The sequence below is a fragment of the Mesoplodon bidens genome (assembly GCF_964165515.1).
Source record: "Mesoplodon bidens genome assembly, chromosome: 1".
Taxonomy (NCBI): domain Eukaryota; kingdom Metazoa; phylum Chordata; class Mammalia; order Artiodactyla; family Ziphiidae; genus Mesoplodon; species Mesoplodon bidens.
In genome coordinates, this window is record NC_138176.1 from 10051386 (window position 1) to 10069654 (window position 18269).

The 18269-nt window shown below is 48.9% G+C and overlaps 1 protein-coding gene across 1 annotated transcript in view; it reads right to left on the minus strand.

The window, feature by feature from the left end:
• Positions 1 to 18269, minus strand: part of TACC2 (transforming acidic coiled-coil containing protein 2) — a 181780-nt gene that overhangs the window by 98302 nt on the left and 65209 nt on the right. The window contains exon 6 of the mRNA XM_081243718.1: positions 6591 to 6716. Coding sequence (XP_081099844.1) covers positions 6591 to 6716 — 126 coding nt within the window. The remainder of the gene's footprint in view (positions 1 to 6590; positions 6717 to 18269) is intronic.

Here is an 18269-nt window from a genome sequence, read left to right on the forward strand (position 1 = left end):
GCAAATTGGCTGGAAACTTCAAGGCAGGCACATCAAGTGGTCTCTGTCGCGAGGGAGATATTCCAGCCTGTGAAGAGCAGCCCACATGACAGTATAAACGCCACTGACCTTCAGATGTCTGGCCGTAGGCTGGCTCTGCACAGTTAACCCTGAACAGGCTTGTCGGTTCCTTCCCAGCACATTCATACCCTTTTCACAGAGCGCGTCTGTGCTCAGAGGACAGCAGTTACTTTTAAGCTTGGCAGAAGCAAAACTTAATCAGGAAGGAAAATATTACCTAAAGGAAAAGTCATAAATACCATCCCAAAACTACAAGAGGCTTTGATCTGGGTTGGATCATCTGGCACATTAATTCCCACCACTGTCTTTCCCAGTTCCTTGCATCCTCTTCCCAGGTGCAAGATTCCTTGCGTGCCTTGACGGTCCTTGGTAACAGAGAATGCAGAGCTGAGGATACTGAGGACAAAAGGAAACTGATCTCAGATATGCAAGATTTAACTATTTATTCAGAAAGTCAGAACCTACTTACTACATAAAGCAGCTCCAGAACCATGAAAAACCAAGCCAAGAACAAAATCCTGTGCTAGTTTGAACTGTACAAAGCTGTCAATATTTTGACAAATGCCAATGTGGCGATTCACGTGCTTCAACCTAATAGTAGCCAGCTGGACACTGGAAACCCAAAGGTTCTGAACAAATATATAGGTGCATCCCAACTGACTCAGCCTGCTAGGTACTGGTTACGTAACTCTGTTTCATGAGCATGTACCTTCATTCAACATGTACCTTTTAAATGGTACAAAGGAATTCGGTTATTCAGAGAAGGCTTTCAGGTCATCCCTTTTCTAAGTTAAAACAACAGTGCCCCCACTTTATCCCTCAGTTTTTAACAAGGCGCTTGCTTAAATAAAGGTTCAGCTAAACTTTCTGAAGCAGTTGAACCCACCCACGCACACCCATAGCAGAAAGACAAAAAAAAACCTTATTGTGCCAACAGATGAAACCAAAAGAAACCACATGATTTGGAGCAAGAGGAAAAACAGAAGCTGTAAGTCAGTATGAATTCCCTGTGCTTTCAACTTTGGAAAATTCTGAATTTGGAAACTCCAGTGAGACGATCGCGCTGAGCAGGGGCTACCCCCTACTCCTGGCTCTTTGGTCCAAAGGCAGAGATTAGAAAGTTCAGCCGCCAGCTGCTGGGTCAGGTGTTTCCTACCCTGAGGAGCCATTAACAGCCAGACAGGTGAGAAGAGCATCTGGACACGTTGCTTTACCCAGTGGTTCTCCAAGTGCGGACCCCAGACCAGCAGTAGCAGCAGCATCCGGGAACTTGTTAAAAAAGGCAAAACCCTGGGTGCCTCCTCAGACCTCCTGAATCAGACACTCTGGGGATGGGGAAGCAATCTGGGCTGGAAGTGGGTTATTTTGAGGCATGCTAACGTTTGGACCCCACGGACATGAGTCAGGTGAGTAGTTTTCCAGCTGTGTCCATGGGAGTCCTCAAGGTCTCAAGAGACCCCTCTGCCTGGATTCCTGACTACAGGAAAAGCACCGAAGGTTCCCAGATGTGACCAGGGTGCCCCGTTTTACTCTGTTTAACAAATGGTAGTAGAGCTGGAAGGTTCCAATTGAAAAACAATTCTGCTGCTTTATAAAAAAAATAGAAAATATTGAACAGATGGGAGTACAAGTGGCCACGGGCAATCTAGTCATTTGTAGAATGTTCTAGAGGGTCTGGGCTCGGCTTTCTGTGCCATCCGGGGATGTCAAAAGCCACAGGGAAGCTCAACCCTTTACAGGGGGTTCAGGGGCTGTTCCCCGAGGAAGGAGCAAGTTTGACGTCGTCCAGTGGCTTTAACTGGAGAGAAGGGGAGTGTCAAAATCCCTTTCATTTTATTTGAGAATTGCTGCAGGGACAGGGGGTGGCTTCCCTCTTTGTTCTTGCTCAGAAAGAGGGTTGAAAGGGAAGGATCAGCACCAAAGAATTAGTAGCGGCAGAAAGGAGGGAGAGAGTTCTGCTCTGCTTTTTCTCTGGTGGCTTAAAGAAAATGCTCCAGCCCCACTTCTCTTGTTTTAATAATTTTTTAACATATTTCTATTTTAATTTAAATTAATTTTTTAATTTAAGGTACCAACCCTGCTTCTGCGGGACAGCAAACCTCTAGAGGATGTTACAGGCTGCCCTCTGCCCCGGTGTGTTCCTTCCCCGTCTCTCCTCACCTCTCCCCCTGCCTCTCCTGTCCCTGCTCTGAACAGGAAGTGGAGGGGGGATCCTTGGGTGATGCTATGATCTGAATGTTTGTGTCCCCCCAAATTCCTATGTGGAAGTCCCAGTGCCCAAGGCGATGGTATTAGGAGGTGGGGCCTTTAGCAGGTGATTACATCATGAGGCTGGAGCCCTCATGATGGGATTACTGACTTTATAAAAGAGACCCTGCAGAGCTCCCCAGACCTTTCCATCACGTAAGCGCACAAGGAGAAGTGTGCAGCCAGGAAGAGGGCCTCCACTCGACCATGCTGGCACCCTAATCATGGACTTCCAGCCTCCAGAGCTGTGAGCAATAATTTCTGCTGCGTATAAGCCACCCAGCCTGTGGTATTTTGTTATAGCAGCAGGAACAGACTAAGACAGATGGGGTGGGGAGGCAGGGTCATTTCTGAGGTCTAAAAAGCCACCACCACACACCCAGAATGTCCTTCTTAGTCACTCCCACAGAGCAGCAAGGTTAAGTACAGTTGATTCTCTTTATTCACAATAACTATGTTCTATAAAGTCACCCTGGACACTGAATGAGCAGACACAAAACCACTGCTCCTACAGGAAATCTAGGGTTAGGTTCCTGCAAGCCACTGGTCCCAATATTTTTGTCAACCGATCAAAACATAATCTTGCTTTATGTGAGTTTCTATTTTAAAACATCTTATTTAATATATAATTGATTCCTTAACACTGAATTTACAGTAGACAGCACTATCACTCACACCCAAACGAAGCTTATCTAACACAAGTATTTTCTACATCAGGCACATCACAGCCTTCTTGCACTTTGGAACACCGGACAGCACTTCAGCACTGTGCTTAGAGGCTATTTTAAACAGCAAAATCATCAACAAAATGCACAAAATCACAAAAAGCACGGCACTAAATATACTGTGAAAGGACACTTTTCGTAATACGAGAGCTGTGGCAAGAAGCCAGAGGTCACCTTGCTCCACTTCAGCTGGGAGCACGCTCGTCAGGTGACTCAAACATTTTGCTGCTCTGCATGTGTTCACAAATGACCATGAAAGAGCCATGAGTATCAATCTTGGGGTTACAAATAAATCTCAGCGAGGAAGCAAACTCACAAACATGGAATCTGCAAATAACTCGGATCGACCGTATTTTGTAGACAGAGTTGGTAACCAAAGCCAGACCAATCTCTGCTACCAGAACTACCTCCTTCCCACCAATTTCCAGTAAAAACAGGACAGTACAACTCCGGACAAATGTCCAATCACACTGGCAAGGCACTAAAATTGCTCAGTCGGCATAGAGATCTACTGAGTCTTTCCACTGGAAAATAAAGCCGGAGAGCTGGCCAAGCTCTCAGCACTGATGAACTCGGTACTCAGCCACCGGTCCCTTCCTGCATCCTGTGATCACTCCTGGTCATGGTCACAGGTGACACAATTTCTTTACTCATGTCTTTCTTGGACTTGAGAGGCCAGTGATGTAGGCGGTACCCCATGGCATGGGGGGAAAGGGGAACCCGGCTCCCCGCAGCCAGTGGAGAAGCTCAGAACCAGGTTCGGTAGCCAAGCTGGACCTGCTTCAAACCGCAGCCCTGCCACTCAGTAGCCACGTGTCTCTGAGCCCCCGTCTGCCCACCTGTAACACAGCAGTCGTAACAGAACCCCCTACCTGCTGGGGCTGTTGTGAGGATTTACGGAGATGCACCCCGCATGGTGCCTGGAGCACAGGAAGTGCCCTCAGTGGGAGCTTAAAGAGCAGATATCACGGGACTACTACGGGGCCCGGGACGAGTCATTCAAAAGACACAGGCTGGGGTTGAGGTGGGAACTTCAGAAGCGCCAGTAACACCCCCCCGGTGGACGTTAGTTCTGAGTCACCCAGCCAAGTCCTCCTGTATCCTCTGCTCTCACGGCCCCTTGGCGTCCCTCGAGCACTGGATGAGGATGATCTCAGCCCCACTCCTTTCCCTAAGGGAGGCTGAGCCCCTCCGGCTGCAGCTGGAGGTCCCTTGGCCTTGCTACAACGGTGGGGGTCAGGGAAGGGCCATGGGGGAGGGGAGGAGGCCGAGCACAAGGACAGAGAGGAATGTCCGACTTCACCCTGGAAGCTTCTGCACGCTCCTTGTGTGCTGAGGGCCTTGTTCCCCAGCTAGGATGCGTCTTTTAAGAAGTTAAACTCATACGTAAGTAAGGACTATGGTTGACTCCCACCTGTAACAGAAACCCTCGGAATTCGACGTCAACATGCAGCTGCCTTAGAGCATCTGTTTCTGGCCTGGAGCTTCCTGCGGTGTCAGCCCTGCACTCACACCTCTCCTCCACCAGGCAAACCCCCTCCCAGTTTATGAAGAGGCCTCTCCACGCTGTCCCAGCAGGACAGCGGGGACCGGGCGGGAATGGACCGCCTGTCCCCCAGGAGGGCCGACTTCGGGGGTGGTTAGCGCACACTGGCCCCCAAGCAGGCAGACAAGGAGGCTCACCCCCCTCTTCCCTCTAACCCAGTTCAAGTCTACTGCCTTTCCCCAAGGACCAGCCCGGGCCAGGCTGGGTGCTGGGATTCCAGAGGTCGCAGCTGATCCAGTTTCTCCCCGCGAAGAGAAGAGAGGGCATTCGAGACAGGTAATTCACAGGGATCTGTGAAGGGCAGTGACACAGGGGGAGAGGGTGGCTGCGGGAGTTCAGAGGGAGGCTCCTGTCTCAGCCTGGGGACGAGGGACCCAGTGTCTGTCCCGTTCACTACAGTTCCCCAGTGCCATGCACCATCCGGCAAAAAGCAGCTGTTTTACTAATACAAATACAATTAAAATGTGTGTGTATGTTATATAAATATAGAGAGAGACACATATAGACGTGTGTAGAGAAAGAGACTGTGTGTGTGTGTATGTTATATAAATATAGAGACATATATAGACGTGTGTAGAGAGAGAGATTGTGTGTGTGTGTATGTACATATGCTATATAAATACAAAGAGAGACACATACAGATGTGTGTGGAGAAAGAGACTCTGTGTGTGTGTGTGTGTATGTTATATAAATATACAGACATACAGACGTGTGTAGAGAGAGATTGTGTGTGTGTGTATATATACGTTATATAAATATAGAGACATATATAGACGTGTGTAGAGAGAGAGATTGTGTGTGTGTGTATGTACATGTTATATAAATACAGAGAGACACATATAGACGTGTGTAGAGAAACACTGCGTGTGTGTATGTTATATAAATATAGAGACATATATAGGCGTGGCTAGAGAGACTGTGTATGTGTGTGTATGTACATATGTTATATAAATATAGAGACATATAGACGTGTGTAGAGAGAAAGATTGTGTGTGTGTGTATATATATGTTATATAAATACAGAGACATATAGATTTGTGTACTGAGATTGTGTGTGTGTGTATATATATGTTATATAAATATACAGAGAGAGACACATATAGATGTATGTAGAGAGAGATTGTGTGTGTGTGTATGTGTTATATAAATATAGAGAGACACATAGACGTGTGTAGAGAGAGCTTGTGTGTGTGTGTATGTTATATAAATATAGAGAGACATATAGACGTGTGTAGAGAGCTTGTGTGTGTGTGTGTTATATAAATAGAGAGAGAGACATATATAGACGTGTGCAGAGAGCTTGTGTGTGTGTATGTGTTATATAAATATAGAGAGAGACATACAGACGTGTGCAGAGAGAGAGCTTGTGCGTGTGTGTGTGTGTGTGTGTACAGGTGTGAGACGAGTCCCGAGGCTGGCTGTGAGCAAGCCTGGTTTAAATAAACCACGGGTCAAACCCGCACCCTCTGGAGTCGGGGCGAAGCCCGATGTACATGCCGCACACGGAGAGCAGCGATGGGTGTGGGGTTCGGGGCACGCAGGGCAGGGGGAGGGCGCGCGGGCGGAACACGAGGCAGGAGAAAGCCCCTCCCCCGCCCCCAGGCCGGTCTGCTGAGCAAGGCGCGGCACCTCGTCCCCTCTCCCGTGTGCTGATGCCTCTTCCCTTCCCCAAAGACAGAGAAAACAAGTGGCTGACCCAGCGCGTGTCCCGGGAAGCCAGAGGCGGCTAAGTCATTCCCTGGAAACACATAAAGAGCACGACATCGCTCCTGGAGGACTGCTATTTTAAATAGAGCACGGGGTGGGGTGGGGGGGTCTTTCTGGTGCCCCTCAGGTAATTCCTGCGGCCCTAAGAAGAGGCCCAGCCCTGTGCAGGAGAGTGAGCACACCTGTGTGTGTGTTGGGTCTGGGGGGGAACTGCGGGACGGAAGATGGGACGGAGGACAGGAGGCAGCCTCAGGGGCCGGGCCCGGGGGTCCCGCCATCCGCCGTGGGCACCACCGCCACCATACCTCTGGGCTGTCAAATCCGTGGACACCCAGCCGCTGACGTCACCGTGGGGGGAGAAGGCAGCTAAGAGAGGGTTTTCCAGGTCTTCTAGGGCAGCTGGTTGGATGACATCATCTACTACAGGTGAACTGAAGGCAGGAAAAAAACCAAGGCTCAGAAATGTTCCTGAATGTCTTAAAATATGTTTCAACAGCACATTTTATCTGGGCCCTAAGCAGGGCCTCAGTTTCCCTTTTCATAGAGGAAGGGACCGGTGTTGCTCCGGGTGCAGACCACGGAGGGGGCTGGTCCAGGAGGGGCTGTTTACCGCTCCACCATGAGACAGCACAGACACCTGGGGTAAGGGTTTAGAAACCTTTAGAGCAACACGATAGAGTCATTTTGTCTGTTGACGCGTTTCGTAGGTCTTGATGGGTGGTTCTCAAGCAGGGGTGATTTTTGCCCCCTGGGGACATCTGGCAATATCTAAAGACATTTTTGGTTGTCACAGCTGGAGGGGGCGGGTGCTACTGGCATCTAGTAGGCAGAGGCCAGGGATGCTGCTAAACATCCTACAGTGCACAGGACAGACTCATAACAAAGAATCATCTGGCCCCAAATGTCAGTAGTGCCGAGGTCGAGAAACCCTGGCCTTGAGTTCTGTTTCATTCTCTAGTAATTCATTTAATTATATGTTCAAAAGTTTTGATCTACAGTGAGATAGAAATTAAAAACTACACTGGTCCTTCATCCACTGGGAAAGTCAGCATTTGACAACCTCCAAGAGCAGGCAGGATTTGAAAGTTCGGAGGGACACAGGTCACCAGACACTGTCTCTGGTCACACACATCTGCTTACTCTGCTGGGAAACCCCTTTCATGATCAGTTATGTCTCAGTTTATTGGGGAGGGTCAAGAGTTCTTCCTTCTGATGAGCTCAGCTCTGGGGCAGTCAGTAACGGGACAGTTATCTTCATTCCTTGAGCAGATATTGACTGAATAACAACTCTATGTGGTGAGCAGGAAAGAGGTGGTCCCTGCCCTCCTGGAGCTTACAGTCTCAGGAAACAGTCAAACATTTTTTAAAAATGCTTATTTATCCAGTAATAACTGTTGTAACTGCTAAGAAGGAAAGGTACAGATGGCTAAGAAAGCATAAACTAGGAGGTCCCAGCTGGGAGTGGGGGTCAGGAAAAATGTCTTCGTAAAATTGTAAGCTGAGGCCAGTCACCAGCTCAGTGATAGCGAATATTTGCTGACACTTGCTGTGTGTCAGGAACTATTATCTAAGCACTTACAGAGATCACCATATGGTGATCCTCACAACAGCCCTATGAGGTGGGTGCTATCATTATTCCCATTTTACAGATGAGGAAACTAAGGCACAGAGAAGTTGAGGAATTTGTCCAAGGTTGCACAGCTGGTAAGAGGATACAAACCCAAGCCAGACCCCAGAAGCCACGTTCTTAACCACCCCACTAGGCTATGTCCCAAAGGTTGAAGAGTAAGGGAAGGAAGAGTGCCCCCAGCACAGGGAACCACACATCTGAGAGCCCCAGATCAGGAAGGAGATTGGCACTCTGGAGGAATGCAGAAAGGCCACTGTAGCTGGAATGCAGATCAAGACAACCAGGAAGGGGACAGGTGGACAGGAACCAGATCACAAGGCCAGGTCGAGGGACTGGGACTTGATCCTAAGCTGAAGAATCAGCCCAAAGCCTTTATCAAATGCTCAGCCACAAAGTGCTGCCCTTGGCATTGAGACGAAAGACAGGCAGGGAGGCCCAGGGTGAACTTCCCAAAACTATGTTCTAAATATGACTGGACTAGCACACGTTTGTGCCCACACCTTTCTATTTATTCCCATGGATCCTGTGATGCTTCCTTCTTCCTCCATGGTTCCCACCCACTATCCCAAATCCCCCAGAACATGACCCTGGGGCCCTGTAATGACCACACCCAAGGAGCCAGAGAGAATAGGGCACAGCGTGAAGTGAAGGAAGGGGCGAGCCTGGAGGAGGAGGCCGGCAGGGACTCTGGGTGTCTCTGTTGGATCACGATTTGGAGAATCCTAAACCACAGGCAATATCGACTTTCTAAAGTCATAAAACCTGAGCGGAAAAATGTGGCCCTGGAGTTCTGGCAACACAGATTGAAAGCCGTAAAAGACTTTGTTTTCTTTGACACAGCCATTCTACTTCCAAGAATTTATTCCAAGGAGATGATTAAGGGTGTGAGCAAAGATGCTGACCATAGCTGTGACCACAATAGCAAAAAAAAAAAAAAATGGAAACAACCAAAATGTCCAACACTAGGGGACAGTTAATCAAGTTAAAGCATGTCCACAGAATGGACTCATTTGCAACCATTTTAAAAAAGGTAAAAAAAATAAATAATTAAAAAATAAAAAAAAAAGAAAGTAGCTCTCCATATATCCAGAGGTAAATGATCCATTATTAACTGAAAATAGGTTAAAACACTATTGGCAGCATGATCCAGATTTTATGTGCATGTGTGTATCGATATATACGTATGTGTGTGTATATATGTACACACGCATATATGCGTAAGCACCCACATAGGAAGCGAGCAACAGAGTGAATGAATGCCGAGGTATTAATGGTAATTCTTTCAGTAGTAAAGTTATGAGTGTTTTTTTCTTCTTCGTTGAATTTATCTCTACTTTCTAGTTCTATTCTGAACACATACTGCTTTTATAAGCAAAAGAAATAAGAAAGCATTTTTAAGGAAAATTTTGAGTGCCAGGGAGCAACTTCAATTCATAGTTCAGTGAAAGTTTCAAGAGACAGGACAAGCAGAGCAACGCCGTCTTTCCCCCACTTTTACACTCACACGTTCCCCCAGGGAGGACCCAGGCTTGTCAGCCTCATCTCAGGACGGAAACCCAGCCACGTCTCACTCAACAGGCACCAGTGGGGAAAATAAGGTCCTGGTGGAGAATTTTTTAGATAACCAGTATCTGCTCGCATATTCTATGGGATGGCATTTTAATTTTAACTCTTCGGGATGGAGTTATTTTCAAAGCATATTAGACACTTCCTTGATTTTTTTTGAACAGAGAATCCTGAACATAACTAAACACTCTGTCAATGACACATGATCAGCGTCTTGAGCGACTATGATATAAGTAAGGAGGTATGCTATGGCACCAGAACAACAATTGTACATGAAGTCAAGAGGGCTGGATTCTAGACCAGCCCCACCTTGGGATCTCAGCCAGGTGACTCCTCTGAGCTGAACTTTTCTGTCTTTAAAAGGGAAGGCCCTGGACAGCACAATCTCAAGGACTCTGCAAACTCAGTCTGGTCCCTCCCTCGCAGGCTGTGAGCCAGCACGTCTGCTTCCAACTCACCTGACTCTTTTTTACTTTATGCCTTCCAGTTCTCTGCTTCTAATGTACTACAGACTACGGGTGTTAGAATAGTGTGTAAATCAAGAGTTAATAGGCTGGATAAACCTCCCATATTATGTCATATGGGAGGTTTATAAACCTCCCATATGACATAATTTTAATAATTTTTACATATACATATATGTGTGTATACACATATATTAAATTGAACCATGTGAAATTGTTAAAAGAAAAAAACTGTCAAATTCACACTGTGCCATCCGCCCCAGGATCTTTCTGTCTTACTTCGCAGGGATCTGGTCGTGCTGCAGATAGATGGCTAAGGACAGGGGAGAGCCGACTTCTGGGGACATAGGGGAATTCTTCTCAGACCAGCTGTAAGAGGCTATAAATGGCTTCCAAATTCTGTGGTGCGGGGACTAGAGTGACTGAAATATTTTTCAGAGAGGAAGAAAAAAAATCTGTCAGAGATTTTAACCACCAGCTGCTTCCACCAGCTGCTGGGGCCAACCCACTATAAATTTAGTCAGGCCAGCAAAGGGTTGATTTTCCACTGGAATGTCAGGGAGGGAAGCTTGTATCAACAAGTGCTTCTCCAAAGGGCCATGAGTCACCTTCCTTCAGAGGCTGAGGCAGAGAGGGCTGTGCTTCAAAGAGGAAGATATTCACATTCTAGTCTAAAAAGCCAACACCTTCAGTTCTACACATAAGACCTGTGCACAGCAAGAGCTCTGTGGCCAGCACCAAGATAAATTAAATCAGGATCAAATTAATAATAATAACAGTAATGGTAATAGTAATGGGGTGAGAGGAAACTTTGGGAGGTGATGCATATGTTTATGGCCTTGATGGTGGTGCTGGTTTCACAGATGTATACTTATCCCCAAACTCATCAAACTGTATACATTAAATATGTACAGCTTTTTATATGTCAATCACACCTCAATAAAGTAGTTTTAAAAAGATGGGGATCCCATGCTTCAGGGTTGACAGGCTGATGGAGAGCAAGGCAAGCTGAAAGTCTAACTCAAGGAAAACTGAGAAGGGGGGTAATAGAAAAACAAGCTGCCGCCGAAAAATGGGCTCCTTTCAGGCCAGGGTGATCTGGGAAGGGCCTGTGAGGGGACAAAGCAAGTCAAGTGCTTCAACAGACAGACATGTGCAAAGGGCTTTCTAGATTAAAAATGCTCCTCCCTCCCTCTCTCCCTGATGGTTTGGGTGGAAAGCCACTAGGCTTCACTTCCCTTCCCTTGGACAGGGCAAGGAAGGAAGGGGTACAGGAGAAGGGACAGGGGCCACAATGGCACAGAGGAGGAGACTGGTGTCTTAAGGAAACTGTTAACCACCGGGAGATTAGCAGAAAAATAACCGCGTCAAGGATAAAGGGAGCAGGTTCTCATGGTCAGGGAAGCCTTGCATAGAATATACAAAGGTGATGAGGCTTGAAAGAACTCTCAGGGCTGGGCTGCAATCAGACATATCAGATAAACACTAGCTATAGATAGAGAGGGGTGTGTGTGTGTACACATTACACACACACCTATTTCCCACTATGTCTGCTGAAAGGGGTCATGTCAAAAGGACATCAGAACCACTCAAAGAGGCTGCCACTGGTCACATCTGGGACTATCTGGACATCAAAAAATATATATACAGATAGTAATAGGTTAAAATCCATTGAGTAAAGTAATAATCCACGAGTCCATATAGATATAAAAACACGAACAAATACATAAATGGTGGGGAAGCAAAGTTCCTCTTTACAGTACAATGTCAACTGGTAAATGTAGAAGAAGCGATGAAAACTGAAAATCCGCCATTTAAAAACCATCAGAGTGCTGGTGAATTCCGGCAGGAGCCATCGAAGGACACTAAGGGAGGTGGATGGAGGTTTAAAGAAGTAAAGGGCAGGGGGGTGGTCTTGGAGCACCTTCCCAGCAGATCCTGATAGATTACAAAGGGGGAAATGATGACTTAAAGGCGGAGAAACCCGGTGGGCACCGACGTGGCCAGGTGTTGACCGAGATTACGTCCCTGGCGGTGGATGGTCCTCACCCTGTGTCACTTCTATGGGATCCCTGCCCCAAACGACAGCCAGAGTCTGGTCATGAGGTGACACGGGTTGAGGGATCTTCCCAGAATGAAAGAGCTGTACTTTGAAAGGTCATGAAAGACAGCAAGAGATGGAGGAGTTCTTCCAGACTGAAGGAGAGTCTGCGGGCATACTTAGAGTGTGACACGTGCCTTTGGGCTGGACCCTGGATCTGTAGGAAAAGGGACGGTGTGGATGAATTCGAATGGGTTCTGAAGACTGGCTGATGCCGTGACATATCATATGGATTTCCCAACTGGATGGCTGTATCGCGTTGTGCTGGGGAGGGGCCTTGCTTGGGGGAAATGATCACTGGAGTGTTTGTTTGGATGGGGACACCTTCGTGTTTGCAACAACAATCAAAGATGATTTGGGTTTTAAGCATCTGACTGGTTGGAAAGTCGCGTTAATAACTGCATGTTTCACGTATAGCGCCTTAGACCCTCTGTACTATTATTTACTTTAAACTTAACTTTCAGTGAAGTCAGTGGTTCAAATTAAATAAAGGCACATCATTCTAGGGGATAACCCCAGTTGAGTCTGCGGTTTTGATGTACTGCTTGTACTTTTTTCTAACAGAATGAGTAACAGATAACTCACCACGGCCAGGCAGCCCCCAGGCTCAGGCCAGGCCGCCTGGGAGCTGGGCACCACACTTTGGAAAATGCTGGTGAAGCTCTCACCAACACAGCTGAAAGACAGCCCGGCGCTGCTCACACTGGCTCAGTCCTCTTTTTTTTTTTAAGGAAAGCAAAACCTGTCATAAATGACCAAAATGGCAAACTCTGAGATCTCCATCTTGGGAGCTGTTGGCTGGTTAGGAGCTGGGCACGACCCAGCTGGCAAAGGTTAGAAGCCAGAGCCAAGGCACGGGAGCACGTGGGGCACACACGCGCATCCCTTCTAGGTGCCCCCTCAGCGTTCCGAGACAGAACCTGCATCCCCACCACGCTCTCCCCAGCCAGACAGGCAGGATGGAGCCGGTGACAGGAGGCCACAGTCTCAACACCACTCCCGCAACAGCAAAGAGCTGTGCAACCTTGTGGAAGATGTCCTCAGAGCCCAGCTTCCCCATCTGTCAGAGAGGGCAAGGGCCATCCTGTCTGGAAAGGGCGTGGGGAGGGTTCACTGAAAGCCGTCATGTAAAGTGGCAAAGGGCCTGGCACACGGAAGTGCTCCACAAATGATGGCGTCAGTAATACAAAACACAACAGGGTGTGCTGTTTTCCCCAACGGAACACACTGAACGTGCTTCTTCAAAGTACACGTGCCCCTCCTCCCGCCGCCCCTGCCCAGGTGTGCACGCCACCTGGGGTCATAGAACAGGGATGAGTACAGGTGGCAACAGCAACGGGAACCAAGGCTTAGGAGCACCTACTGTGTGCCAGGCACCGTGCAGGCCCTTTGTCACTGTGAGCAATGTGACAGCCCGTTTCAGGAAGAGCAAATGGAGCCCCTGGATGGAGAAAGTCACTCACTACCCAAGGCCACGCTGAGCTCAGCTCCATCCGGCTGCTCCGACCGCAAACCTCATGCCAACAGGACCCTGGTCTCAAGCGGCGTCTCTCTCAAGCATGCAGAATGAGGAGAGTGATATGCAAAGCAGCCCAGCGGGGTCCACCTCCCCACGGAAAGCGTGTGAGCAGTCCACGGGGGCTCTGGCACGGCTCTAACCCGGGGTAGCCGGGCAAGACCCTTCCCCACCCAGGCTGCAGGCATGTCCTCCATAAAATGAGGGTTTGGACCGTTGGGTCTCCAGAGTCCCTTCCAGGCCACTGATTTTCTGATCTGAAAACCCCGAGGCTCTAGAGGCGCAGCCCCCTGGGCTGGCTGGAAAAGGACATCTTGGAGGAGGCTCTGGGCAGTGTCCACTGCGGCCCAGCCCCAGCTGGCCTGGCACCTCGGCCAGGGGCCAGGTTCCCGGTTAGGACTTACAGATGGGAGGCGGGGGTGACCAGCTCCCTGGGAGACCTGGTGACGGGGAGGGGACGCAGAGGGGGAACCCCCCTCTCACACACAACGTACGCAGTCCTTAAAATCGGACTGCTGCTCCCGTACCTCTCAGGGTTAACGAACTCAAGGACTGGGGTTTATGCAAAGCTCCAAGGGGAGGAAGCTCTTCTAGGAGGACAAGGCGGGGAGACAGTGGTCACCGTTCTTTTCAAAAGACAAAGAAATAAACCCATGCAGGTGCTGGGAGAAGCTACATGGTCAGGTAAGTGACGACGCCGTTGCCCCCCACGCCGTTGCCCCCCTGATGAGCCTGCACAAAGCCAAGGGGTGTGCCTGCTGAACAGGCCAGCACCTTGGGGTCAAGAGCGCAGCCAAGGCTGCCTACTTCTCCCGAGAGCCAGTGCGTGGAACCAACAGGTGCGTCGACTTCACCAGAACCCTGGGCACAGAAATCCAACTGAGTCATCCACTGGGTGGGCGAGCAGGGCAGTGAGTACAGTACAGAGAGCACGGCTCTGGAGACGGGCAGATGTGAGCTTGAAGCCAGCTTGGCCATTTACTAGCTTTTTGTAGTCCTAGGCAAGTTCATTAACCTCTTCGAGCCTCAGTTTCTGAACCTATAAAATGGGGACAAACTGAATAACTTGGGAAGATTATTCAAAGAAGTAAGAGCAAAACGTAGATGTCAAGCATAGTGTCGATCTCACAATGGGTCAACACACAGGAGGTGCCCGATAAATATCAGTTGAACGTACGGATGCAAGGGAAGTAGCAAGGGCAGAGAGATGTTAACCGCTGCTGCCCCCAGAGCTGTCTAGCTGCCACTTAATCCAGGCCAGAGCCACAGCTTCTCTAACTTTTCAGAACTGACAGCAAGCAACCGAGCTCATAATCAGGCTGAGGCCTGAACAAATGCCTTACGAACAGACAAGGCAAAATTTTAGTGTTCTTGTTTTAAAAAGCCTCTTGGAGTTCTCCGTATCTTCTAACGGTCACAGATTTTCCCTGATTCCAAAACTACACAAGTAGCAAAATTACCTCCGTAAGCTCTCCCTACCCACGGAATGCAACGAGAGGTCTAGACCTCATGCGTGGAGCAAAGGCTTGTACCCGCCGTTTCCAGAGAGGAGCCAAAGCACACAGTCACTGATCCAAGAAGGAACCGCTGGACAGGTGTCCTACTCAGCACGGCACTAGGCACGAGGATGCCGGGGAAATGAGGCAGGGTCTTGTGGGCACTGGAAGAGAGAGACCCCAGCACATGGCTGAGCACAAGACAACCTGGGAGCTGGAAGCAGAGGGCTGTGGAATGCAGGTTCCTGGGCCAGGTAACTCACAAGGTGCGCGAGCCTCGGTCAAGGTTTGCAAGGGAACACTGGACCTTCTCCTGTTTCCTGTGAAGCAGGCGCTGGAGAGCAGGCAGCCAGGGGAAGCCCGACGGCTGGAGGGAGGGGCGTCCTGACCATAAAAGAAGGAGGGAAAAGATGCTCCTGACGTGGACATGGCTCATCTTCTTATCGCCTCTTTGGAATGGGCCCACACTGGGGAAATGTCGTGATAGGAAACCAACCCTGTGCCCTCAGGAGCTTAAACCTGAGGACGCTGGCCAGGAACCGTATGCTCTCGATGACACAGACACCCACCCGGAGAGCTCTGGACCTCAGAGGACCCACTGGACACAACCAGGCAGTGAGAGGAATTAGGACTCTAAATAGCCAATCCTGCATAGGAGCCAGTGAAACAACTGCTTTCTCTTTCCAGTTTTTCACCAGATTTGCTCTCTGTAACAGGAACTGACATGCATTTCCTATTCTTTTATTTTTACTTCTTTTCTGGGGAAAGTATAAATAAGCAATTAAAAGGGAGGGTGACAAAGCAAGGGAAGATGGACAGAAAGGAAACCTAGATAACCAGCTTCCACATAAAAAAGATCTGCATCGAGTAGCACACCTCCTTGTTTCCAAGTAAAAATAATAACAACAAAAATAAGCTACAGGAGGTGTTAGGAAATCTACCTCCTCTAATTAAATCCTTTTTAATCATGACAAAGTGAAAAATATTAGCGTGACTTTCCATTTGCACCGCACTTCACAGTTTGCCAAGTATTTTCATGCACATGATTTCACTTGCCCCTACAGCTCTGTGAGCCAGGCGGGCACCGTGACTACCCCCACTGTTAATGAGATGGAAATCATGATTCACAGAGACCGTTAGTGACTTGTTCAAGGTCACAGAGCTGGTAAGAGTGGGGCAGGGATTCTAATACAAAATCTCTGTCTCTGAATTTGGAGCTCTCTCTAGACTGCCTTTCTCCAAGCCACGGAAAAACAGTCTTGGGAACTTTGCTTTCTTTTAAGTGGTAGCCTGAATACATTTGCTAAATGACAGACTGAAACCATACACCAGAGTGGACCAGACAGGAAAGGGAGGGGGACGCAGCTGATACCCAACGTATCTGAAACGAAAGCCCCATCACAGGTCATGGCTCTGTAGTCCCCCGAGAATTTCGCCTGCCCTCTACTCTATTTTTAGAGCCACTTCCCTACAAACTTGTTTCCCCAGCTCTTCTTTTTCATGGCTTCCTTTCTCTGGAATGATTTCATAATCCTTGGCCTGTTCTGTCATCACGGTGAGTTGCTGTGGAAATGCTTATTGAGGTTGTGAACAAAGGACCGTGATCTCAGTGAGGGCGAGGGAGACAAAGCCCAGCCCCCAGGACAGATTTCGTGCACCGTGGCCACAGGTCACAGCGGGAGAGACCAGGGCACCCAGTCCTTCTCCTTAGATTTGCTTCTCCCACCAGGACTAGTCAGGGACACCACCGCCAGCTTCCTAAACCTTCTCCTGGTTATGCAAAAGGTGCCAGGGCTTGCTCCACTCAAACCATAGTTAATTCAAGAACTGTCTGCTTTTGGCTGTGGAACTGAGTCCCAGGAGAACACACACACACACACACACACACACACACACACACACGGCTCTTGACCTCACCCTCAGTCTCTCCCAGCCTCATTCAAACCTGAAGCCTGGGGTCTAGTGAGCCCATAGACCCCCATCTCTCATCTTCCCAATTAGAACTGGTCTCTCCCAACTCCTCAAACCCTTGCAGTGTCCTCTACAGGGGGAGCTATTGGCATTTAGGGTGAAGCGGTTCTTGGTTGGACAGGACTGTCCCATGCATAGCATCCCTGGCCCTTACTAGATATTGCCCACTCCAGTCCCTGGGATGACCAAACATCCTCATGCATAGGCACACATCCCCTCCTGGGGCACTATCCTCACCATAGAGTTTGCCCAGTGTGTCCGTTCAGGTATCTCACACTCACACACACACACACACACACACACACACACACACCCCTCCCTGAGAGCAGGGGTGGCCTTACTTACTTCAACTACCATTTACCCCGACCCCCGGCCCCTCGTCACACTTGTGGAGTGGTACCATAAACTAGACAAGCCTTCCAGGAAGCACTGTCTGTCTCCATAGAAACGACCAATGTAAATAGCCACGGTACACAGCATGAAACCAAAGAGGCTGTAGGACTTAGCTGCCAGGCCGGGTGTCTGGGGTCCTGGGTTTGAGTCCCACCTTCACATGTGACCCTGAGCAAGACCCTGGACTTCTCTGAGTCTCCCTTTTCACATCTGTAAAATGAAATCTTGATCTTTAAGTTTCCTTCCAGCTAAAATTTTCGAAGTGCCCAAGCTCAGAGAGACAAAAGGGATGCATGCGAACATAGGGACCAGAGGCCAATTCTGTCTAGCCCTCCCAGAGCGGACCAGGAGGGGTGCGTTGGCTCCATAAGCAGTAATGCCTATGTATGGGTTGTACTCTATGGTGCTGGCCTCCCTGAGACTTGGGAAGTTAACTTTTGATGAGGGGCCAGTGACAATGTAAGAGCCAAAGAAGAGGCTCTGGGTAGCTGAGAGTTGGCTGTGGTGTCTGCACAAGGAGGGCAGTCCCTGACCTATTTCCTGCTTCAACTCTCCTCTGAAGAGAATGCCCAAGCCCCAGGCACAGCCTATGAGAAGCCCCGTGGGAATCCACTCCCTTCCACTCACGTGCCCAGCGCAACTGGCCCCATTCTCTGGAGGAGCTCCCAGCTCGACCTCAGAACAGGAAAACCGAACATTCTAAGAGGTAACTCACTCCACAATTCCCAACCAAATCCCTCCTCTGAGTTCCATCAATTGTCCAAATGGACCCCCTAAAAACACTAGTGAAGACTAACTTTGAAATATATAAGTGAATCTCGGTGGATGAAAACCATGGATGAAAACC